This window comes from Lepidochelys kempii, chromosome 2, assembly GCF_965140285.1.
Source record: "Lepidochelys kempii isolate rLepKem1 chromosome 2, rLepKem1.hap1, whole genome shotgun sequence".
NCBI lineage: Eukaryota > Metazoa > Chordata > Testudines > Cheloniidae > Lepidochelys > Lepidochelys kempii.
In genome coordinates, this window is record NC_136381.1 from 104,597,027 (window position 1) to 104,623,649 (window position 26,623).

At 38.5% G+C, this 26,623-nt stretch overlaps 1 protein-coding gene across 2 annotated transcripts in view; it reads left to right on the forward strand.

Annotated features, from left to right (window-relative positions):
* CTDP1 (CTD phosphatase subunit 1) overlaps window positions 1-26,623 on the forward strand; it is a 172,855-nt gene that overhangs the window by 68,450 nt on the left and 77,782 nt on the right. For both annotated transcript variants that reach the window (XM_073331810.2, XM_073331809.2), the window contains one exon: window positions 3,370-3,535. In XM_073331810.2, the coding sequence (XP_073187911.1) occupies window positions 3,370-3,535 (166 nt within the window). The remainder of the gene's footprint in view (window positions 1-3,369; window positions 3,536-26,623) is intronic.

Here is a 26,623-nt window from a genome sequence, read left to right on the forward strand (position 1 = left end):
GAACAGCCAGACTGAGCATAAGAGCAGTCATAATGAGACTTGCTTCTCTGTAGGGAATATACACTTGGTATTATTCAGGCATATCATAAGTTGTGCTAAATTCTAGAGATGTTAAATCTGTAGAGCCCTGCACAGATACAAAATTTCTATCCGCAAAAGAAGTCCACAGACGTGGATATAAAGTAGATATCTGCAGATTTGCTGAGCTTTATAAATCAATATTATGCTTTGAAAATTTCTCAATGGCTGCTATCAGAACTTAAACCATTTCACAGATGTTAAGCTTTGCAACATTATGATTCTCTCCTGGGTGATACATAGCAATATCCCTTTTTTACATGTGAGGAAACTGAGGTCAGACTGGATAATGTGTCCAATTACAAGTTACAAATTGGTAATGTCCAAGTCGGGACTAGAATCCAAGTCTCTTGTCCTCAGGACCATATTTTACAAAGGAGTAATATCTTGCAAGGTTAAATGTTTGTTTTGCAGTGCAGGGGTGCATGATTGTGTTTGCAAAGGCTTACTTTGAAAAACCTGGGGTGACTGTTGGGGGATAGAGAAGATGAAAGCTCTTCAAGACACTACCAGACTTCTAAAGGTGAAGGCATTGGGGCTTCTTGTGTATAACTGTAGTGTTCACTGATAACTTAATTTGTGTATATGTACAAATGTGTGCTTTGAAGATATTCAAAGGCACAAATGTCAGTTACATGCCTTACTTTAAATAGTATGTAGGTGTCCGATTGCCATTTGTGCCTTCTAAAAATTGACCCCTGTATTCTTAGTTGCACACTATAATAAATATATCTGAGAACCTCTTCTCTGGGTTTTGTGTAGTTTATTTCATGTAATTATCCACTGAATATAAATCTGTCCACCCTCTTTTTTTCCCTGCCGTGTTCTTCAGCCTTAAAATATTAGCACCAGTAGGAGTCACAGCTGACAGCAGGAGAAAATGATTGGAAAAGGATGGGGTTGGAACCTAGTTCCATCTCTCAGCTATGCCAGCCGTTGAACAAAAATGTTATGTCTCCAAATACAGAAGTACGTTGGATTGAAAGCTCCCACTGGTGCTAGCTAGAGCCACCCTTATTTTCAGCTTTGTTTGTTGACTTAACATATAGTCCCTTTGTGAGGTAGTGAAATGAAATATTTGGGCTGCTAGAAGTTCAGGTTGTTGAATCAAAACGGTACTGGTAGAACAGTGTGTGTGACCTTATAGCTGAGTTCCCCAGCATCTTTTCTAGTTACCTGCTTGCCCAATTCTTCTCTCGTGCCCATGTAAAATTGGGAGTAACTCTGTTGAGAACAATGGAGTTACAGCAGTATAAATCTAGTGTGAGAAGAGTATCAGGGACATGATATACAGTTTTTATTTCAATGCCAGATGAATGGGTATATTTCTTCTGCACTGTAATAAGTATTTTACTATGGATGATGCTTTCTGTGTAAATGGATTGTCCTGGATAATTCATTGGTGCATTGACAACATTGTATTGCTCTCAAAATTTGTCAGTATAAATTTTGGGGGAAAAGAATACAACTTGAAATATGGCCTTCAGGCTTACCAGTTCGGATAGTTGGGTACCCTGGAGACAGAACGGAGCTACGGAAATCAAATACTGGAACAGGCCAATTTGTCAGTCCTAAAAAAAATCACAATAATAACCAAAAACATCTAAACTAACTCATGATAAATATATATTAAATGGTTTGACGGGCCTAAACTAGCAGTTAGCACAGATTAGCATTGTATTTCAGCTCCACCTTGCTCTAAGGTAAAATGTTTTTGTACAGTTTCCCATGTTGTAATCAATATATAATTAAGTAGAACAGGTGGTGGTAATAAACTCATGCAACTCTTGGACATTATTACTGTTTTTGAAGTACAGTGGATCTAAGATGGTGTACATAGAGGCAGTGGAGGACTTTGCCAATGTGCTTCAGCTCTGTAGCACTGAGATCTGCACCTGTTAACAAACAGTTCTCCATTTCAGGAGAGACTTTATCTTGGTTCATTGTACCCTATTACAGCCATTGCCACAATAAGGAGTGCAGCACTAGTACATTACTTATTTGGTTTTCTTTTTGCTAGTTTAAATACGTACTCTATTTAAAAATGTCATCTGGTATTGCTAGCATCGAATTTCTGTAATACACAAGCCATCACAATTTGCACTTGTTGGAGACGGAGAGGCCAAGGAACGAATAGCCATGGAGACAGATGCAATATCTGTCTTCTCCAGGGTGACGTGAGGAAGCTTGTATTGACATCTTCCTGCACTGTCAACATGTTTGGATAAATAAATTCTGTCCTCCAAGGCTGTCAAACATTTCACACTGACTAAATTCACAAAACAGCATTGTTTTCTTGTTCAGTCAGGCCAATGTAAAGAAAAATAAGGTTTGAAAAGCACGAACTCCCAGTATTACCCATGATGTAGATGAAAGTGTATCCAAAGGCCTTAATAGTCTCCAGTGTTGTAATAAGACCTCGCGCTCGCTCGCGCGCTCTCTCTCTCTGTTGTAGACAGAATAAATCACATTATTTACCAGCACATGAGATCCATGTGACGATTACCTTGTTTTGTTTGACACACAAGCAAAAAAGATTACTGTTTCTAGTCTGTGGATTCAAGGACAAGAATAAGTGTCTTTTTAACATTGGCTTTAACAGCCAATATCCCTCCTTTTTTCCTCTTGTCATTTTTATCTTTTTTAAAGCTCCTGTCCCTCCCAACAAAACCACAGTCTACTTCTAATTTTGAATTTCCCTCCTTCAATCCATGTGTCTACAATATTAATGTTTTAATGAAAGCGTGTGCATGGTTTCTTTGATATCTTACAGATGTAGTATAGCTTTTATCCTTGATGTAATGAACATTTTCTCAGAATGTTGGGGAGGAAGGACTTATCTTCACTAGAAAGCTTTACCAGCAAAAGTTCTGCCAGCATAACGCTACCTACAAAACTGTTTGGAAGATTGTGTTAGCACCTGGCTGATTATGCCAGTACCTGGTCCATACATCTTCAGACTGTATTGGCAAAAGACATGCTGCACTGTGGATAGGCATTCCAGTGTCCTGATGAGCTTTCTATATTTATAACTTTTAAATTGGTATAGACAATTCGAATATGCAGATTTTTGTGGGAGGAAGGGAGAAGAATACAGTGAGAAAGAGGCGGTGTAGTGATCTATTTTTCCAATTCCAGACAAGTCAGATTGTTCCAATTATTCAAAGGCAAGCATAGCAGTACTTCAGTGAAGCTTCCGTTACCATACACTTCATGTTGAATCTGATTCAATTCTATGGAAGCTGTAATTCAAAATGATTTTTCTCATGTGGGACCTGTGAAATTTTTCAGAGTTGTTCAACCACATCAGCAGCAGCTGTTTGATGAAGAGGAGTTACCAGCAAATGAGAATGAAGATCAACCTGGTCCATCCAAACGGAAACGCCAGCCAAGTATGTCCGAGACGATGCCACTGTACACGCTATGTAAAGAGGATTTAGAGAGTATGGATAAAGAGGTGAGCTAAACTAATTGTGTCAGGATTCTAACAGTATAATTGAGTTAGTCAGTTATGCATAATAGTATTTAACTCTGTTAAATTATGCACATACATGAAATGATTTTGCATGTTACCAGGTGCGTGTAACTACTAATGGGGAAAAGCCAACTTACAGTAACTTGAAACAAAAATATTTTAATTGACCTAGAAATACAATTTTTTCAACACTAAGCTGTGCTGTAAAACAAATGTAAACTATGCCACTATAAATAGTTTCATGGATGTAGGCCTGTAAAGTAGTTATTTCACATCAATATAATTTTGGCACAAAAGAAAATGTATGGGATCTTGGTGCATGTTAGTTATGTAAAATATTATACATTGTCACATTGAATTTCATATAAATGAGGACCTAAAAACCCTTAAGATCACTGATTTTTTAAAAAAAAAAACAAAAAAACCCCATCTGCTAGTGTGTGACCTTTCAGAAGGAGCCATAGTTTCCTTTTCAACCTTGTGTAACTGGCATTCAGTAATACATGCATATTTGCCTAAGAAAGGAAAAACAGCTGTTTCATGGGGAGTTGGATATGTGCATTGTTTGATTCTTAAATTATGGTGAAGGTGACTTCAAACTTAGTTTCACCGACCAATGAAAGTTAGTGGGGTATCGGAGTAATCCTTTGGAAATAGGCTCATGTTCAATGTCAACTTCACAGACCTTTTAAAAACTAGAAGTACCTTGATTTATTGTTTTGTGTAAAATTCTAGATTTACTGGTATTTCTAATGTCTATTTAGATTCTATAGTATACATTCTAGGTTTAATTTACACTTTTTTTAAAAAAAGTGCTGTGTAAAACAGTGAGTATTACATGGTAAAATGGATCAGATGCAAAAAAATAAGGCCACTTCATGGAAGGCAGTAAGATAATGTTCTTAATTACAAAATAATTACAATGAACTGTTACAAACTGAATTTACCATCTGAGTGTATTGTGAAAGGTTAAGATGCCAACCCCTGAGCAAAAGATGTGTATTCATTAAATGCACTGAGAATATCTCCTTTAACTTAATTTTCCAGCTCTTGTTCGCATCACAAATCAAACAGTAAACATAGAAGGGCAGTATATATTAAATAATTTTTTGACATTAGTTGGGACTGGTATTGTTTGCAACTCCATCTCTGCTTGGAGTCTTTGGAATGCCATCTTAGAGATGGATATCATATTTTTCATACAGCTTGGTCAAGAGTCTGCCTTTCCTTTTGCATGCTGGATTGAAAAGTATAATGAACACTCCCGTTTACATCACATTTGTTTGCTGGTTCTCCCAAATAATCAAATATTATTATTTATAGCACCTGTGGTCCCTAGTTAAAGACCCAGACTGCATTGTCCTACGTGCTGTACAAACACAGTAAAGGGACTGTTCCTGCACCAAAGAACTTTACAATGTAAGTGTAAGACAAGAGATGACAGATGGATACAGACAGACATACTGGGGTTGGCGGGGGGGAAGGAAGTACAAGGAAACAATGAGACACTATTGGTCATCATTGATCAGCTCAGTACACCACCAGCTTAGCTGTTAAGCTTTTTGTAGGCACCACAGCAAAAAAGTTTTTGGATTTTTTTAGGAGGTTTTTGAATTAGAATAATGTATCAGTTTTGCAGATGTTTACAGGAAGCTCCTTCCAAGCATGAGGGATGGCATGAGAGAAAGCAGTTTTCAAACAAGTATGTTGGAAAATTTAACAAGTGTGTGATGGAGGCTGGCATTGTGGGCGGAGGTAGGCATGAAGGACAGATGATAGGTGGGGTAGGGATAGGCTATAAAAGGGCCTTGAAAGTGAAGTAGCTTACTTTTTATGATAGCTGAGGGTAGAATTTTCTGTTAAGTCATTTCTTAGAGAACCTTTCTTGACTCCTCACTACTTGGACCATCTCTGAAGTGACTGTTCCAAACTCTCTATGTTCATTCCTCACACTTCCCTATTTTTCCATGTGCAATGTAAGGGCTGAATAGTGGTCATCTGACAAGAGCAAGCTGCTTATAAGTGTGTTGTGATAGGAGTAGCTATTTTTCTGAATATGGACTGCATTGCTTGCTTTCCTGTTCCTGTGCATGTGACTACTTTTGAGGGTCTCTTGTTTCATGTTTCATCAGGTAACTTAAACTTTTCTTCCAACATCTGGCTCCCAGATGACACAGCTAATCTTCCATTGCTTGGATTTTTCATGTAGGAGCCCTGATGATGAGATTACTTGAACAGGCAATGCTCTCAAGAACAAATGTGATTCTGTGCGAAGTCTAAGAGTCATTGTAAGGAAGTGTTGTCACCTCTCCAATCCAAAGCAGCCATTTATTTCTGGTTATGTCACTTGGTCCTTCTCACCTGTGCTATTCATAGCTGATCTTCTGGTTAAGCCAAATATGATATTAAAAAGCATCAGGAGTACAAAGAATCATAACCTCTGTTCTGACATTTTTGTGCTGAATTTGGAATAGTAATTTTGTGGGGAGAGCTGTAGAGGTAACATGGGACTTATTATGGAAAAGTACTGAAAGCATAATACAGGGAGATTGGTCTGTCTAATACTTCAGATAATGATCCAGATTCCTTCAATGACTTGAAGGATTTCAGAATGCCCTGAAATGACAGAAATGCCTGTAATCAGCTCTATCGTGTTTAAATTAAGAAGTTACAAGTGACACACGAATGAAACATTAGAAACTTCAAAGTTTTCTTCTATTCTTTGTATTCTGAAAGAGCTAAATGTATTCTAGAGTTCTAGGTGCATTACAAACAAGAGTGTGTACTCTGCAGTTTTCCATTAGTTTTTCCTGGTTCTCTTACAGCACCCATTAAATTGAGATACTTATCTCTTTTAGTTGATTACTGAGTATTATTGATAACTCATTCAGTGTTTGTTTGAAAAATCTTTTCTGTAGTTTTTCATTAGATAGACTGCCATTTCTTAACCGTACTTTTTAAGTGTGTTTATTTCTTCTGAATGTTCTGACTGAACTACAGGGTGAATGTTTGTACAGAAAAATGTAAGACTTAAAGATTATAGAAACATATCCATTAAGATCAATACTGTATGAGAACCTCAGTATCTGGAACCTTGTCTTGCCATCTTATCCTCATCAGTTTCTTCAGACAGCCCTTGTGAAAGTGATTCAGCTTCATAGCATGGCGTCTATACACAGTCCAGGTTTCACATGCATACACATCAGAGTTGGCAAGTATTACATATATATGTGTGTGCATGTGATGATACTATGTGGCATGCAGGAGACATGGTGGAATTTGAACACTGAAAGCACAGCTCTTGAGAAAAGACACTGCCTGTTAATGGTCCAGCCTAACAGCAAAGAACTTTGCTCTTTCTTCTGCTCTATCAGCTTCTCTTACAGAAATCATCAGAGGTCACCGGTGTGTAGCTAGGAAGTGGAGGCAAGGACAAGGAAAATCAAAATGAACCAAAATTAACTACTAAAAGTGAATTTAAGATGAAAAAATGACTTGTAGGAATTTTACCTCTAAACCCCTAATGATCTCCCTGTAACTTGAAAAAGAATGCATCAAAAAGAAATGCACTCTGTATCAAAGTGAATTAAGTGTGTAGTGTTCGACAGCATGGGAAATTTGTTGTTCTAGTGCCAAAAAAAAAAGTGTTGGGATTCGGATTATCTTTAAGCATTTAAGCCTCCAAGAATTTTTTCACTGTAACTAATAAAGAACTTCAGTTAGTAAAGTCTGTTCATGAAGGAATCTGCTTCTCTTGCAACTAATTGCAAATAGATTTATGGAACTAACTTTTTTCCTCCCCTTGTTTGCAGTAGAAAAGCAAATGCACATAGCTGTAGAGTATCATCCCAACAAGATGGAAGGATGTTCACAAATTGGAAAACATCCAGAGGAGAACAACAAAAATAATTAAAGGTTTAGAAGACCTGACCTATGAGGAAAGATTGAAGAAAATGGGTTTGTTTAATCTGGAGAAGAGAAGACTGAGAGGGAACATAAGTGTTCAAGTGCATAAAAGGTTGTTAACCTCTGAGGAAAGGACAAGAAGCAATGGGCTTAAATTGCAGCCAGGGAGATTTAGGTCGGACATTATGAAAAACGTACTGTCAGGTTTGTTAAGCACTAGAACAAATTGCCTTGGGAGGTTGTGGAATCTCCATCACTGAAGGTTTTTAAGAACAGGTTAGACAAACACCCCTCAGGAATGGTCTAGTATTGTTTAGTCCTGCCTTGAGTGCAAGGGTCTGGGCTAGATGATCTATTGAGGTCCTTTCCACTCCTACACTTCTGATTCCTCAGAGTAGGTGCATTAAGAACAGCTCCACCTCCTGCCCCCCCACCCCCAAAAATCCTTCTCCAAAACCCAGCCTTTTCTTTCATATGGATCATATGGATCTTTTCTATTTTAGCCCACGTACAGATCTTTTTTTACATTAAATAAGCAAGAAGTAGTAAAATTACCAATACTTGACAAGATTACCAGTATCCTTGTATATTTAGAAACCAAGTCTATAACATCCTTTTCAAACCAGTGTTTCTAATCCTCTTAGATATTAAGAAAACTATACTTCTAAGATTGTCCTTCTATTTAATGGCACTAGGAGAGATTTCTGTGAAATGTATCAAGTATACATTTAAATAGTTACCCTTTTTTAATCAAGTAAAATTTATCTTACTCTCCTCTTGTCTTGTGATGCCATAGATAACCTGTATGCTTGTTGCACAAAATTTCATTGCTGATAGAACTTGGCTTCACATTTGCCTGCAGTGGTTTTTACTTGGCTGTTTGCATGGATATCTATCAGGCAACTGAATAGTGGCTTTCAGCCCGAACAGCTTTGTTCAGATTTTTACCCCTTGAAACAACTTTTTTTTTTTTAAGACCCACATTTTGTTACCATGTCTTCTCACAGCCCTTTCACTTACTTGTAAAGAGTATTTCTCATTATGAGACCAGTTTGTACAATGAATTTTCATTTGACAGTAAGGCAAGCTATCAAAGCCAGGATTTTCCATCCCATTTCCCTGCTCAGCCTCCAGGGAAGCAATCTTCCCAGTTGTTCTTTTGTCTCCTAGTAGCAGCTGCAGAAAATGACCTTCCGATACCTCAGTTCTCTTGCTATCAATATGGAGTCCATTCTGGGCAGAAGTTCCTACTTTCCACTCCCTAGCTTGTGTGGTGATGTCACAGCCATGCCAGACTGAAATAGGAGCAAAAGATAATGAAGCAGGTGTTTGCACCACTTGTCAGCAGCTCCTCTCAGCGCTGTAGATCAGAAGAGAACCAGCCCCAGAGGAGCTTCCAGGATGATTTGGCTGATCACATTTATAGGGAAGCCCAGTGATGGGGGGCTCTCATGGAGAATGGAGATGCCCAAACCTCTCCTTGGCTCCACTGCATTCTCATCCAGCAGAGCCCTCCTTGCAATTACCATACTCTGGAATAACTGGTCCTGTGCAGCCTACCTGTTGAGTAAGCATTTCACTTCCCTATTTACCGGAGGTAGAACCCTTTTTGCTGCTGCTGCTGCTGCCACCTCCCACCCTTGAGTTCCCCAGCTCCATCCATCATCTCTAGGATTGTCTTCTCTGCTACCCACAGCAAAAAAAAAAGAAAAGAAAATTCTCTTCCTCTCAGACAGGGCTCTCTGGGAAGGGGAGAATTGGATCCAAACTTAGTCACACTAAACCCTCCATCTCTTCTGTCTCCTACCAAACTCGGTGGAGATACACTAATTTACACCAGATGAAAATTTAACCCATAATCTGCAAAAGAATACATCACAAAATGTGCATTTTATATTAAAATGGATTTACGTATACACAGTGATTCAGCTGAGCAAAACATTCTCCATGTTTTATTGTTTCTAACAAGTACTTGTGCATACCCCTTATACAAAGGTTAATGTAAGAAAAATTGTTGTAATTCATTGGTCCATTTTATTGCTGTCCCTACTACTTCCATCCTGCTAAGCATATTATAGATTTGCCGTTTTGTGTTCTAAATTAGTAAATGTAGCTGTAACTAATATGATGTGAATTAAGGATCAGCATTTCCCTCACAGTTTAATGACAGCTATTATATCCATGACTACTAGCCCTTTGGTTAGTTTAAAATATTAATTGGATGAGATGGATGTGTATCTACTGTAAAATGACAGTTGCCTTGAGCTCACTTACACACATGGCTCTACCAAATTCACTGTCCCTTTTCATAAATTTCACGGTCATAGAATTTAAAAAATCTTAAATTTCACAGTGTTGAAAGAAAGCATGAATATGTATATTTTAAATGGAAAAATATAAACCCGTAGACCCCTTAAATTTACAAAGGCAGGTGGGGAAAAAAATTGTTTTCAAATCTCATTGAATGTGAGTATGGAGCATCCATTACAATCTACATACCACACAGACTATGCTGACGGCTTGTGCCACATGCTGTCAAAGAAACTGCGGAACCACCTGATCAACATCCTCTACAGCAAACAGGGAAAGGTTAAGAATGAGCTCTCAAAACTGGATACTCTCATAAAAAAACAACCTTCCACACAAACTTCCTCGTGGCTGGACTTTACTAAAACTAGACAAGCCATTTACAACACACACTTTGCTTCTCCACAAAAGAAAAAGGACGCTAAACTTTCTAAACTACTACATGCCACAAGGGGCCACAACAGTGGTTCCCTTAACCCACCCAGTAATATTGTTAATCTATCCAGCTATACTCTTAGCCCAGCAGAAGGATCTGTCCTATTTCAGCGCCTTTCCTTCTGCCCCTCAACCCCCATGAACATGATACAGTTCTGTGGTGACCTAGAATCCTATTTTCGGCATCTCAGACTCAAGGAATATTTCCAATACCCCTCTGACTTCTACATAGAGTGCTTCCGCCGACGTGCATGGGCTGAAATTGTGGAAAAGCAGCATCACTTGCTCCATAACCTCAGCCGTGCAGAACACAATGCCATCCACAGCCTCAGAAACAACTGACATCATAATCAAAAAGGCTGACAAAGGAGGTGCTGTCGTCATGATGAGTAGGTCAGAATATGAACAAGAGGCTGCTAAGCAGCTCTCCAACACCATTTTCTACAAGCCATTACCCTCTGATCCCACTGAGGGTTACCAAAAGAAACTGCAGCATTTGCTCAAGAAACTCCCTGAAAAAGCACAAGAACAAATCCGCACAGACACACTCCTGGAACCCTGACCTGGGGCATTCTATCTGCTACCCAAGATCCATAAACCTGGAAATCCTGGACACCCCATCATGTCAGGCATTGGCACCCTGACAGCAGGATTGTCTGGCTATGTAGACTCCCTCCTCAGGACCTACGCTACCAGCACTCCCAGCTATCTTCGAGACACCACTGACTTCCTGAGGAAACTACAATCCATCGGTGATCTTCCTGAAAACACCATCCTGGCCATTATGGATGTAGAAGCCCTCTACACCAACATTCCACACGCAGATGGACTACAAGCCGACAGGAACAGTATCCTTGGTAATGTCACAGCAAACCTGGTGGCTGAACTTTGACTTTGTCCTCACCCATAACTGTTTCACATTTGGGGACAATGTATACCTTCAAATCAGCAGCACTGCTGTGGGTCCCCACAGTATGCCAACATTTTTATGGCTGACTTAGAATAACGCTTCCTCAGCTCTCGTCCCCTAATGCCCCTACTCTGCTTGAGCTACATTGATGACATCATCATCTGAACCCATGGAAAAGAAGCCCTTGAGGAATTCCACCATGATTTCAACAATTTCCATCCCACCATCAACCTCAGCCTGGACCAGTCCACACAAGAGATCCACTTCCTGTACACAATGGTGCTAGTAAGCGATGGTCACATAAACACCACCCTATACCGGAAACCTACTGACCACTATTCCTACCTACATGCCTCCAGCTTTCACCCTGACCACACCACATGATCCATTGTCTACAGCCAAGCTCTACAATACAATCACATTTGCTTCAACCCCTCAGACAGAGACAAACACCTACAAGATCTCTATCAAGCATTCTTACAACTACAGTACCCACCTGCTGAAGTGAAGAAACAGATTGACAGAGCCAGAAGAGTACCTAGAAGTCATCTACTACAGGACAGGCCCAGGAAAGAAAATAACAGACTGCCACTAGCCATCACCTTCAGCCCCCAACTAAAACCTTTCCAACACATCATCAAGGATCCACAACCTATCCTGAAGGACAACCCATCACTCTCACAGATCTTGGGAGACAGGCCAGTCCTTGCTTACAGAGAGCCCCCCAACCTGAAGCAAATACTCACCACCAACCACACACCACACAACAGAACCACTAACCCAGGAACCTATCCTTGCAACAAAGCCTATTGCCAACTGTGCCCACATTTATTCAGGGCATCATAGGGCCTAATCACATCAGCTACACTATCAGAGGCTCGTTCACCTGCACATCTACCAATGTGATATATGCCATCATGTGCCAGCAATGCCCCTCTGCCAAGTACATTGGTCAAACTGGACAGTCTCCATGTAAAAGAATAAATGGACACACATCAGACGTCAAGAATTATAACATTCAAAAACCAGTTGGAGAACACTTCAATCTCTCTGGTCACTCGATTAGAGACCTAAAAGTGGCAATTCTTCAACAAAAAACTTCAAAACCAGGCTCCAACGAGAGACTGCTGAATTGGAATTAATTTGCAAACTGGATACAATTAACTTAGGCTTGAATAGAGACTGGGAGTGGATGGGTCATTACACAAAGTAAAACTATTTCCCCATGTTTATATCCCATCCGCCACACACACACACCCCCCGCCCTGCTGTTCCTCAGATGTTTTTGTGACCTGCTAGAAATGGCCCACTTTGATTATCACTACAAAAGGTTCTCCCTCCCTTCCCCCCCCCCCCCCCCGCTGGTATTAGCTCATCTTAAGTGATCACTCTCCTTACAGTGTGTACGGTAAAAAGAAAAGGAGTACTTGTGGTACCTTAGAGACTAACCAATTTATTTGAGCATAAGCTTCCGTGAGCTACAGCTCACTTCATTGGATGCATACTGTGGAAAGTGTAGGAGATCTTTTTATACACACAAAGCATGAAAAAATACCTCCCCCCACCCCACTCTCCTGCTGGTAATAGCTTATCTAAAGTGACCACTCACACATTGTAAGGAATGATAATCAAGATGGGCCATTTCCAGCACAAATCCAGGGTTTAAGAAGAATGTCGGGGGGGGGGGGTAGGAAAAAACGAGGGGAAATAGGTTACCTTGCATAATGACTTAGCCACTCCCAATCTCTATTCAAGCCTAAGTTAATTGTATCCAATTTGCAAATGAATTCCAATTCAGCAGTCTCTCGCTGGAGTCTGGATTTGAAGTTTTTCTGTTGTAATATCACAATTTTCATGCCTGTAATCGCGTGACCAGAGAGATTGAAGTGTTCTCCAACTGGTTTTTGAATGTTATAATTCTTGATATCTGATTTGTGTCCATTTATTCTTTTACGTAGAGACTGTCCAGTTTGACCAATGTACATGGCAGAGGGGCATTGCTGGCACATGATGGCATATATCACATTGGTGGATGTGCAGGTGAACGAGCCTCTGATAGTGTGGCTGATGTTATTAGGCCCTGTGATGGTGTCCCCTGAATAGATATGTGAGCACAGTTGGCAATGGGCTTTGTTGCAAGGATAGGTTCCTGGGTTAGTGGTTCTGTTGTGTGGTATGTGGTTGCTGGTGAGTATTTGCTTCAGGTTGGGGGGCTGTCTGTAGGCAAGGACTGGCCTGTCTCCCAAGATTTGTGAGAGTGTTGGGTCATCCTTCAGGATAGGTTGTAGATCCTTAATGCGTTGGAGGGGTTTTAGTTGGGGTCTGAAGGTGACGGCTAGTGGCATTCTGTTATTTTCTTTGTTAGGCCTGTCCTGTAGTAGGTGACTTCTGGGAACTCTTTGTTTCGTGTTCTCTATGTATATAAATCTCCCCACTGTATTTTCCACTGAATGCATCCGATGAAGTGAGCTGTAGCTCACGAAAGCTTATGCTCAAATAAATCTGTTAGTCTCTACGGTGCCATGAGTGCTCCTTTTCCATCCTGCAACTGTCTGTCTTCATTCCCTGTTTCTGCGCTGAAAACACTTGTCCATGTTTAGACACTGCTCTCTCTGAATCCATGGAATTCATTGGAATTGTCAGACAGCACAAGCTAGCCTTGCGAGGTGGGGGATTCCGCCTTCCACTGACTTCCAAAACTGTAGCTCAGACAAAGTACATTCCGTTTCATTGGCAAAATTTTTGTAAGCAGGAATCTCCAGCCTACAATTCTTGTCAAAGCCAGGAATTGCATTGAGATGTTAAATCCACCATCAACAGGTGCATTTGTGCAGGGTCAAAAATATGCACAGCTTTTAGGAACCTTGCTGCAACTTGTTGAAACCTTTTGATCTGATTTTTTTTCCTACGTAGCTTGACTGTTCCCTACAGCAGTAATATTGTCTGAGTTTCTTTGCCATGCAAGAAAACACCTACTGAGCACTGGCATTTAACTCAACGTTATCAGAGTGATTTTTGTTTGACTGTTCAGCCCAGAACAGTACATTCATTACTTTGTTGTAAGCTTTGTGGACTGTGACATGTCAAGATTCAAACCAACTTAAGTCCATCAGTCCTCTGGCATTCTTGACAACAAACTGAATTTCCTCATTCAGCTCATTGTTTAGAAGGGTTGAAAGTTCTATTAAAACTGGTATTGTACAGCCCAAAACCAGGAAGTCCAACAAGTAATTACTGGCTCTGGGGGAAATGCAATTTTTTGTTCCCCCATTTCAGTCTTACTTGCAATGTATTGCCTGTATCAAAGATACAGCTATGGCAGTGTTTAGCGATCTTTTTAATGTATCTGAGCAGTTTATCAACTTTACCAAACTTGCACCTTCACAGAAACCTTTGGAAGGTAGTTCTGTCATAGATTATTTGCACATGGTAACCAACTCCTTTTTCGCACGTTCCATTGAATGAATTTGCACAGCTTTGCGTGATTAGGTTTTTCCAGCAGTATATTAGCACTTGCAAATGCATCCACAAGTTCCGTTGTAGCTAAATGACAGCTCTCGGTCATTCTCTTTAAAAAGAGAATAAGTTGGGGTGGTTGGGGTTTTTGGGGCGGGGGGGGGGCTGAGGGGGGGAGAGGTAGAGGATTCATTTTGTTTCCCAGCAGTGCACTATCTGCAACCCTTTCTGTTTTGATGGCTTTCTGAGTCTAAGTGGCATTGAATCATTGCTTGCCGTGTGCGATCCAGCAAAACGTTGTAGCTTGCACAAAACAGTTTGTCACCATCGGTACATGGAATTTGGCTTCCAGATTCTGTCATATGATCCGCTGCAGTAATGATTGTAGAGGTTTTCGATTTACTTTGGACGCTCATTTTAAAATAACCTACTGGAAGACAAGTGAAATTATCAGTTGAAATCACTATGCTACAAAACAACCCTGGATACCTATATCTACCAATCAGTGAGTTGAGCCCTGAGTGTTTGCTGCTGTCATGTGTCAATCAATAAATCTTGTCAAGTTCATGACCTTTCTTTATATTGAAACAAGCTAATAATCACATCTGGAACCTGTAACTATGCATATAATGGCATTAGATTTTACTGTGTGGTAAAAGTACACAAAAGACCAGATTTCACAGAGGAGACCAGATTTCAATGTCCATGATGCATCTTTCACAGCTGTGAATTTGGTAGGAGCCTACTTATCCAGAACTATGGCTATTAAAATTCTGCTCTTACACTTCAGATTTCAGATGTTCCTTACAAGAAATTTCATTATGCATGGCTTCTTAAAATACAGTACACTATACATTGCATAGAAATTAATTTTTGATTACTTTCTATAAATTGTTAACTTGGTTAGCTTCAAGAATGTGCAGAGAACCAAATTTTCATTGTTCTTGTTAACTCTTCTTTCAGTTGACCCATTGCCCTTCTGGAGGTGTGAGCCATGTTTTAAAAGTTATTGCCTTAATTCTGGGTGAAGTGGTCTGAATTTTTTTCAAGGAAGCAGGATGAGAATGGATGAAAGTATGCATGTAGCAGAGTCTCAAAGTTAATAAATGCAATGGGCTACATTGAAGACAGTTATGGGTTGTCTAGGCAATATGACAACCATCATGAAAGTAAGTTTGCCAAAACAACTTGTATAGCTTGTGCTGTTATTTATGTTGTTCAGATTATTGGTTTGTCTAGACATTTGGCGGAACCGGTTGTATTTCCCATTTTCTACTCAAGCACTTCCAGTACCTCCTATGTTCCTGCTCTCTTCCTTTTTTAGTTCTCTTCTTGAAAGGTCCCCTTCTGCAGCCTCCTTCCCTTACATGGTCCCTGAACTTAGCCAAGTCTAGGGGTCTTCAGCCCATCTTGTCTGTCAGCTTCCTATGTAGGAAAGCTAGATGTCTGCATAGTATGGACATTGATCAGAGACCCATTTCTCTCCCTAGTGTGTCCATTCCAGCCAGCTCACAACGTGCAGTGTTCAGCTTTTATTACCTAAAGTTTTAGTAATGCAAGACTATAAATGTCATTTGTTTTTTTTCTTTGTTTCAATATTTTAATTGGCTGTCACTTTAAGTATATGATAGATAGATGTTAAACCTATGGTGCTAGGACTTTGGCATTCAAATACCCCATTGCATACACAGAGCTCATGTGGTTAGCAGTTGCATCAGAAAATTTACATCTATTTTGTAATGAAAATAGACTGCGTAAACTGTTGTGGGAATAAGTACGATGTGCTGCTAATTATTTTCTGGCTAAGACTTTTTTATTTTTGTAGTTCTACATAGGATTAAAGAATGTTTTGCTGTTTGGTGGCTTGTAAAGTATAATGTCAGACTGACTGTCGCATCTATTTTTCTCCTTTGATTATTAGAGAGAACTGTGATAATTGAAGTTGTAGAACACAATTAAGTACATCAACTGCAACCCAGTGTCTAAAAGAAAGATCCCAGCTTATTTTGAGTAACAATGAGAAAAAGAAATTAAGGGATGCAACAATTGTAAAAGCACTATTTAAATCTCTAGGAATGTAAAAGGTGGTGATTTTACCTGTAGAAGAAAAAAATGAAAACCTAGCCCTGGTCTACACTTGGGGGGGGGGGGGGGGGTCTGACCTAAGATACGCAACTTCAGCTACGCGAATAGCATAAGTGAAGTCGGCGTATCTTAGGTCAACTTACCTGGCCATGAGGGCGGCGGCGAGTTGGCCACTGCCGCTCCCCCGTCGATTCTGCTTCTGCCTCTCGCGAGCTGGAGTTCTGGAGTCAACAGGGAGCGATCGGGGATCGATTTATTGCATCTAGACGAGACGCGATAAATCAATCTGTGATGGATCGATCACTACCCACCCATAAGAGTGGGAGATGGAGGAACATGGGAGAAGTAGACAGTGGAATAGAAGTTATTTGCTTTCAGATATTTTATATGTTCAGTTCTGAAGAGATTCAGAACATTAGAGAAGACTGGATCTAGACTAGTTCTAATAGTTGTTTATGCAAACTTTCTTTTCAGCTTAAGGGAATTGGAAAAGGTCGTTGACTATGTATTCCAGTAATCAGCATTGATCATCTTCAGGCACTAGAAATCAGTCTAATGGAAAACACTGGAGAATGGAATTAGAAGCCAGTATCATGGCAATTGAAATAAGTAAAGTTAGGAAACAAATGCAGTGCAGACAAATCCATAGTACAGTTCGAGTTGGTAACTGGCATTTGAAAGATTTATTCACTGTTATCCTAGCAAGTTTTTGTCTGCAGTGTATCAATTTACTGGCCTGGCTCCACAGATTTTTTTTCAGTATTTTACCGGTTTTAATGTTCAATATGCTTTTTTAACAGGGCATCTTTACTCAACCATGCTCAAGGCAAAGTGGCTTTTGAATGTATTCTTGCAACAGATTTTTGAAGTACCAAAAGGTGTTCACAGGTTTTTAATCATTAAAGCAGGAAATAAATGTGATAGCTGCTTTCATTTCACATCAAATACCAAAATATCATCTCTGTTTATACAAATAGAAAAATCAGTCTCTTTTAGTAAAGAATAACATAGTATACTTAATGCCTGCTCCAGTTAGGGTTTCTGTTTTCTCTATAAAGTTCTGTTTAGGCATTTATAAAAACCCATTCTTCTCTTGAACTTGGTGAATAAAAAAATAGCATGGGGGCAAATTACAGGTATTCTACAATTCTTTCAAAATTGCACCCCTGAAGCATCTGTAGGTTATGTGGAACCTTTTGAAAACCTTTTTGATGTCATTCTGTCAGGAAGAAAGTAATTGGAGCTTTTATACCTGGTTTTAGCTCATTTGTGGAGAGATCTTTTTTAAAGAATCTTCACTGTATGTGTGCTGTTATGCTACTGGCAAAATGCTACTTAAGGCAGTGAACCCCACACTTCACTGTGGATTTCTAAGATTGCGGTATAGCTTCTATCTTCTGATATGAGATGTTTCCCCAATTAGTCTTGAGCAGTGTTCTGATTATGTGGCACAAAATCACTTTTGGCTCTGACTTTTCAGTATTTTCATTTTTAATAAAAAAAAACTCATTATTATATGTAAAATGAAGTATAGCTCTTTAATGGGTGCCTCCCAGAGAATAAGTAGTGTAAAAAAGTAATGGTTTATTGAATATTCTTTTCTAAAACCCTCATGTCACACATCTAAAGGTAAAACAATTTCTTTGTATTCTGAGGATAGTTTACCCTGCCACCTTGGTTTTTGATTGATGATAGAACTCTATGCCTGGTGCCTTCTACCTAAGACCTTTAAAGTGAAGCTTTTAGGTCTGTTTAAACACAGCTTGTTTCTCCAATGAAGATGAGGCAAAACTCTGTTGAAACGGAATTCAGTAACCATACTTTAGCATATGTCCCTACTTAGGCTATAACTTCTAAACTGAATGCAGCTAACCCTGTCAACACTAGCCTGAGCCATGTTAAAGCACTTTGCAAAATGTTCAGTTAATATAGTGTTATGGTCCTGCGTCTCATCACAGAGTAGCAAAAATTGTTTACTTGTAGATTATGAGGAGTATCAATAGGTTAAACATCCTGAGGCTCATGAGCCGCAAGTGGCTCTTTAATGTGTCTCCTGCGACTCTTTGCAGCATGTGATATTGGTTAATAATTAAATCACACGGTGTTTCAATCTAAGTTATTTAACCAATCAGGATGCTTTTACTATGTGATTAACAAATTGTAGAATATGTGGTCTGTCATTTTGCTGAGAAATATATAGTAAATGAAACCATGAATTCACATACTGTGGCTCTTTTGGGTAATGTTGATCACTAATTTGGTTCCTGAATCACTGAGGTCTGAGTATCACTGTGTTACTATGTGTGTGTTTCAGTTACCCTACTCAATTGAAACAGGTTAACTCCAGCATGTCTGTTCCAGTAGCATTTTGGTCTGCTAGTTGTCTGCTTGTGTTTTTTCTCTAATTTACTTTGCTCTGTTTTGAAGTATACTAATTACTCCAATATAGTTTAACCTAAAGAAGACAGTAGCTTTCAAAACATTTACTTTAGAAAACATGTTTTATACCAGTTTGTAGTAGATTAATTAATTGAAATTTTAAACTGAAAATGTGTTAAGAGTTTTTGGTCAGTAAAAGCTCAAGGCTAGGCTGTTAGATACTAGATCAAGTTACTTATAAATTAAATAACGTCATAACATACACAGTTAATGTTTGTTTAATCAGGCTTTCATGGAAAAATCTTTTTTTAATCCCATACCATAAAATTACTTTGACTTTGATATTACACACAGATAAAATTGCTTGCTTAATTGAGCAATTTTTGAAGAAATGTATTGTTCCCCTTGCTTGTTTTTACAGTGTTCATTTTTTGGCCAAAGTTGCCTGTCTCAAGGAGTAATATTTTACTGATTTATCCACTCATCTTTTTTCTTTCTTGGTATGAACTTCTTAGAACTGCAGGAATTCTATTTAATATGTCAGCATTTATCAAGATTATTTGGACTCTGCATAGGTATGGATTATAAAGAGCTTTAGGGTTGGAGCCCTCTACTGTTAGGAAGAAACTGCTGTCACCATGAAGTCCCAAAATGAGTGACTTCCTGGGCACAGCCATATTGCTAGCTTAATAAAATAATTGAGGCTACCTGTATTCACTTTCATGTTGGATCTTTTTAAAATAACTTTATTGTATCTAAGTTCATGTTGGTTTTGATTTGGTCTGTGTGTGATGGTACAGTAGCTGTATCCAGTGTTCTCTGTCCCCTCTGTAATAGAGCAAATGTGATGTTAGGAGATCTGTGCCTGAGCTGGAGGTTGAGCATGAATATCTGACATGTCACTTCCTTCGCCACAGAAATGTTTGACTTAAGTGATGGCTAGAAGCAGTCATAGAATAGGCAGATCTGCACAAACTGTCGTATGTAGCTGAAGCAATGTACTTCTATTCTGACTGCAGTAAAGGGAGCATTGTAGGTCAATGAGTCTCTAAAACAAAGTGCTAGATTTTGATGAATCTGTTGTATACACATATTGTCCCCTGGGGATGAGATTAATAATCCTTTTAATGTGATCAGAGTTCTGATTTGAACATATTCTTTAGAGATGCTGGATTAATCAGTGTATCAAAACCTAGAACATCCTCATTGCACCCACCCACCAACTTGCATGTCACACATTTCACTCCTGTTATACAGTAAAATTACTTTTTCAACAGCGGTTATACAAGTATAATACAGTGATATTAGCTAACATATGTATTTCGTTGTAATGTGTTCTCACTGACAAACATAAGTTGAGAAAATGCTAGGGTAGAATACAATTTCAAAGCATAGTTTCTGTGATGCTGAACATGAAGACTTCTGTTTATGGGAAGTCAGCATAGGCACATACGTTTCTTACTGTGTTCAGTTAATGCTAGAATGGGGGGGGGACGAGAAATGTGTTAAGAGGAATTAATTATAGGAAATTTTGAGAACTGAGATCCAAGGGCCAAACTCTCCTTTCAGATACATGCATATAACTCCCACTGAAGTTGGTAGGTCTTGTCTGTATGCATCTTGAGGGCAGAATTCTGGCTTTTAGTGTATTCTTACAAAATACAGAATGACAAGGAAAATAATGATTAAGAATGTAAACAACTTGTGTTTACATTGTACGTATAACTTCCCTCTTTTCCTAGCTTTGCAGGTGCTCAAGTCTTTTTGTACACTTCTCTCTATTTTGTACACCCTTTTTCTTTTTCATTGAGGCTTTCCCATTTTCTGGTTTCCATAACTGAGCTTTAAATCATTTCATATATCAAAGGAAACATTTAGAAATTCTGCAGTTTTGTGCTGTGGGTACTTCGGGGTATTTTTTTGTGCAAATTCTGTATGACACATTTGAAAAATATATTGCACATTCTTGCTTAATGGATTAGTTCATTTATGCTAGTAGTAGTAGTACCTTGAGCTTTGGATCTTGAAATTCATTTTAATAAGGTAAGTAAATCTCACCATGTGCTTGCAAGAAGGGAAAAGGGAGCAAAGTGACAGTATCTTTCCTCCTGATTCATCATCCATTGAAGTCAATTGGGAATTTTTTTCCATTATTTCAGTGGGCTTTGGCTCAGGTACCTTGTGTTCAAGGCCACAGAAGGAGTCAGGGCAGAGAGAGGTGCGTTAAACATACATCCTGACTATAACATATATGATTGGCCTGACCCTGCCTTCCTCTTTAGGGTAAATGGCCCTTTTTTTTTTACCGTCAGCAGTAATTGTTAAGATCTTCATATTCTAGTAAAGTAGAAATTGGGGATTTAAAATATCTTTGTGTGTGAAGAAATTTTGATTTCTCACATACATGGTGGGACAAAGTCCACAGGTAGGTCTTTACTGAAGAGGAATTATACAGACTTCAGATATGGCACACTGAACATTTAATAATTGGACAACTTTGCAGCATTATAGGATGTTCGGTATTACCTTTTAATTGAAATATGAGGTGCGCATAAATGATGGTCTTAAGTTATGGACAAGGCTTCTGTTTTTCAAGGTTTATTCATTTTTCAGGGTTTATTTTTTAGCAAGTTTTGACTTTTATGTAGGTTTCCAAAAATCAGGGGAAGGGGAAAGTTCCAGGCTCCCTCTTGTAATGAGAAATCTGTTCACAATGTTTGCTAATGCATTTTAACATAGCCCTTGTTCAAACAGTACTGTGTTACAATGCACCAGGGAATTTTTAGTGTATGCCAGCAGGGTCTACACAGACCAATTTAATGCGTAGCACGTTAGTGTGCCTTAGAAGTCCCACCCCCATAGTTCGCATTATTGCTTCATGAACACAAGCCCTTAAATACAAGTAACCATTTCTGGTGTTTTTCTGGTGTTTACTGGATAAACGCTTTATTTATTTTTATTAATTTTTTTTGTATGAGGGAGTGTTTATCAGTTGAAACGAAAATCAGTTGTGGATTATTTAGATCACCTTTATGTAAAAGAAATGTGTTTGGAAATCAATTCATACCCTGATTGTTTTTGTTTCAGGATTTCAAAACTAATAGAATACCTTAATAAACAAATAGAATGCTTGAATAAATTCTAAGTAGTTCTTCTGAAAGATTTCCAGGCTAAAATAGCAATTTCTAAGTGTTTCTGAAGCTTCACTTCAGTAATAGTTTATACCCTTTGGGAATGAATTGAAAGAGAATATAATTTCTTGTAGTTTGTGACAACATTCAGCAGGTATTGGTGAGCAAAATAAAATAATGAATATACAAAGAAAGTTCTTATTTTTTTTGTAACTTGAGTAGCTTCTAAAAAGCAACCTCCTTATTCTTTTGCTTAAGAAATTACTGTTTCTAATAAATGGCAGTTTGTGCACTTGTCTTCATTTTAAGTGCACAAATAGTTACTCTTTATCTTTAGGATCTTCATTTTTCCCTCCACTTTCTCCCCCAAAAAGTCATGTGACTGTAAGACTGCTTCAAAATATCTTTTTGATTAAATAATATTGAACTCAACTAGTTCAATGTAAACTGCTTAAGCTGATTGTTAAAGTAAAGCAAATAACAGAAATTTCAAAAGAGAAATATTGGGAAAAGTTGGATCTGCCAAGGTATTTGGATGGGTAAATTCTATAATCTGATTGTTTTTAGATTATCTATTATGTTTCAGGAGATGCTGTCTGTAGTTATAAAATTCTCTTTGGATTACTTGTAGGATAATGATTGAGTCTTAAGGCTGCTGGATTTTGTAAATCAGTTAGACATTTTTCCTCCTCTTGAGGAGAGGGATAAAAACCAGGTCATCCCAGTTGCACTTGATAGGATGTGCCAGATTTTTCTTAAATCCATGAAATGAACACAAATGAATTTGAGGAAAAATTCTCATTTGCTGTCCAATGGATTTAACTGTACAAGAGTTATTTGACTAGAACATGGGGTAAAATTTTGTCCCAACTTTCCTTAGTTTTTCTTTCACATGTTAGTTTTCTGAGAAGCCTCGACGTTTAGACTTGAGCAATGTCCAGTATGACCTCCCTTAATGCCGTAAGCCTGCAGTAACAATTACCCTAGCAGATGCATTCAGTTACTCGAGGTGGAGCTTCATGGAGTAGACAGCATCAAGAGGTGGTGAAAGATTTTTTCTTGGATATCTGAAAGCTACAAATGAAGCTGTTTGCCAGTGAAGCTATTTGGCCGAAGAACAATCAGGACCAGTCTTCTGTTTAAGGTAGTGCCGGGGGAGTTGATCTCCAATGACTTTCCCTTTGCAGCTCACCTTCAGTTGTGAAATCTAAAGAGCTCCAGAGAAATAGACCACACCCTTTTAAAGGATAACCCTCAACTCCTCACCCCCTCCCCCATACAAAAGAGATCTTACTATTTTTAAGGAGGACTAGTCTAAGAAAATCCACATACAACACCAAAATTATTCTCTTTAAGGGACATGTAGGGTGCTATATAAAAATGTATTGCTATTCATAGCAGAAATGCTCCATTGGTTTGAAACCTCATTTATTTCTCAGAGGAAGTGGTCTGTGGTGTCTTGGCCTTTCTGACATTGAGTAGAGTGAAGAAAGGTAGAGAGCATAGGAAGACAAAGTAGAGAAGGGAGAACTCTAGCTGCCCTGTGCTCTCAGTGATGGTTAAAATTCTGAAAATTTTGACATACTGAAAAATCTTTGGCTTATTCTGAGTATGTCAGGTAATCGTATAGCTCAAGTTAATTTGTCAAAGTTATTTTGAGGAATGCTGAAAATCCTTTTCTTCAAAACCGAGAAAAGACACAGTTTCAGAGCACTGCCTAATTCATCTTTAAGATGGCAGAGATATTCGGTCTCTTCATGGCCTCAAGAATGCACAAGGAGAGAAACTCAACAAAAGTAAAAAAAAAAAAAAAAAAAAACCCACTACATTACATTTATTTATAAATAAAAGTTGACAGATGTGACACTGTCTTTATCTGTATGCTTCATGCAATTAAAGCACTGGAGAAATATACTGGGTCAGTGTTTATTTTAACTAGTATGTGGTGGCCTGACTAAACTATGCAAATGTTCCATTAATTCTAGGTCAGTTTTTAATTTAATACTTTCAGACAAGTTTATGAGCACCATTCATTCATCCTTTAAATTTTCAAGAAACATTGATCCTCGCCTTTTTATCAGTCTTCCCCACCTGCATCAGATCCATACTGAGATGACTTTTTTTCAGCAAAGTCAGAGTATATCTTGTGAAATTCAGTTCAGGAAATGGTGTTAAAATGGTCTACTGAATGGCAAAGAGGACTGTATTGCTTATCCAGTGGGTTATGCTGCATTGTGTCCATTGTGTTTGCTTGTTCATGTGCATGTACTGTCCGTTATAAAACTATATTAGTATTAATTTTGACAGTCTTGCTTGTATGTAGTGTTGTAGACCAGGATATTAGAAAGACAAGGCAGGTGAGGTAATATCTTTTATTGGACCAACTTCTGTTGGTGTGAGAGAGAAGCTTTCGAGCTTACAAAGACCTGCTCTTTAGGTCTGGGAAGCTAATTCAAGAGTGTCACAGCTCGATGCAAGATGGAACAGATTGTTTAGCATAAATAGTTAACACACATTTCAAGGGACATTCAAGGTAAAGTTAACACCCCTCTATTGATAGGGAGGAAAGTAAGGGAGGGGAGAAAAAAACATCTGGATGGGTTGTTAATGGGTTATAGATTGTTGTAATAAGCCAGAAATCCAGTCTCTCTCTTCAACCCATGATTTTAGCAACATTATGGATTGGAGAGACTAGATAACTTTAAACTAGCTTCAAATCTTCCTGTTCATTTGGAGCACTACAGTAAATAAATTGATGCTTTCTCTCTGAAATATTCTATCTATTTGTCTCTTTCCATCCACCTGCTGAGTCCTGTCTGAGATATATATTGTAAGCTGTCTGCAGCAGAGACCATCTTCTTTGATGCTTGTCTTTGTGGTGCCTTGTATGTAAGGTAACTGATCCTTTACTAATGTTCCGAGATGCTGCCATAATTTAAATGAGGATGCAGAATTAACAAAGAAATTTGAAAAAATTAATGGTGATGTGACCCATGGACCCCTCAATGCCAACTGGCAATGGTGTTAACAGTATCTTGATCCTGGTATATACATTCTGGTTCAACAAATATCATGTGAGGTCTTAAATGAAAGCCAGAATTACAGTGGTTGTTAATATTGTTGTAAAATTTATGTACAGATACTATGTAAGGAGATACGTATACTGAAAATTGGGGGAAGGGGTTAGTCTATATCAAGGCAGAGTTGACAGATTTTCTGTGAGACAAGATACTACTTCACCTCTCTGTCAACATGTACGCAAAGCATTGTGAGTTAACACAGCGGCTTCAATATCTATATGTGAAGTCAATGGGATGTGAAATAAATGGGGCAGCAGCACACTGGAAAATAAGCCAGGGGTTATCCTGACTCAGGGTACAGACAATTAAGTTTGGGGATATAAATAAAAGGCAAAAAGACACACCTTTAGTTTTCCTCTTAGGAAGTAAACAGCGTGTTTACATTAATGAAAAAGGGATCTCTGCCAACATTGATAGAAGACAGTACAAAAGACTGACTTAGCATAGAGGTTAGCCTGTTAAGTTAGTCTCTAGAAAGTATGGTATGATTTTGTTTTATATATATAACCCTTCTGTTTCCATTATCCTTACTCACTATCTCTTATGTTGAATCTTTAGTAATAAACTTATGCTTGATTTCTCTTGATTGCCTTAGTCTTTAATGAGGCTAAAGAGGATCTTCGGGATAATGGTAGCATGACAAATGGGAATGAGGATATGGAGGTAGATATTACCATATCTGAGTTTCGCTTCTACCTCAAACAGCTTAATGGGACTAAATTGGGGGGCCCAGATAATCTTCATTCAAGAATATTAAAGGAATTGGCACATGAAATCGCAAGCCCATTAGGAAGAGTTTTTAATCAATCTGTAAACTCAGGGGTTGTACCGTATGGTTGGAGGATTGCTAACATAGTTCCTATTTTTAAGAAAGGAAAAAAAAGTGATCCGGGTAACTACAGGCCTGTTAGTTTGACATCTGTAGTATGCAAGGTCTTGGAAAAAATTTTGAAGGAGAAAGTAGTTAAGGACATTGAGGTCAATGGTAAATTGGACAAAATACAACATGGTTTTACAAAAGGTAGATCGTGCCAAACCAACGTGATCTCCTTCTTTGAGAAAGTAACAAATTTTTTTAAACAAAGGAAACACAGTGGATCTAATTTACCTAGATTTCAGTAAGGCATTTGATACAGTGCCACCTGGAGAATTATTAGTTATATTGGAAAAGATGGGGATCAATATGAAAATTGAAAGGTGGATAAGGAATTGGTTAACAGGGAGACTACAGCGGGTCCTCCTGAAAGGTGAACTGTCAGGCTGGAGGGAGGTTATTAGTGGTGTTCCTTAGGGATCACTTTTGGGACCAGTCTTATTTAATCTTTTTGTTACTGACCTCGGCACAAAAAGTGGGAGTGTGCTAGTAAAGTTTGTGGAGGAT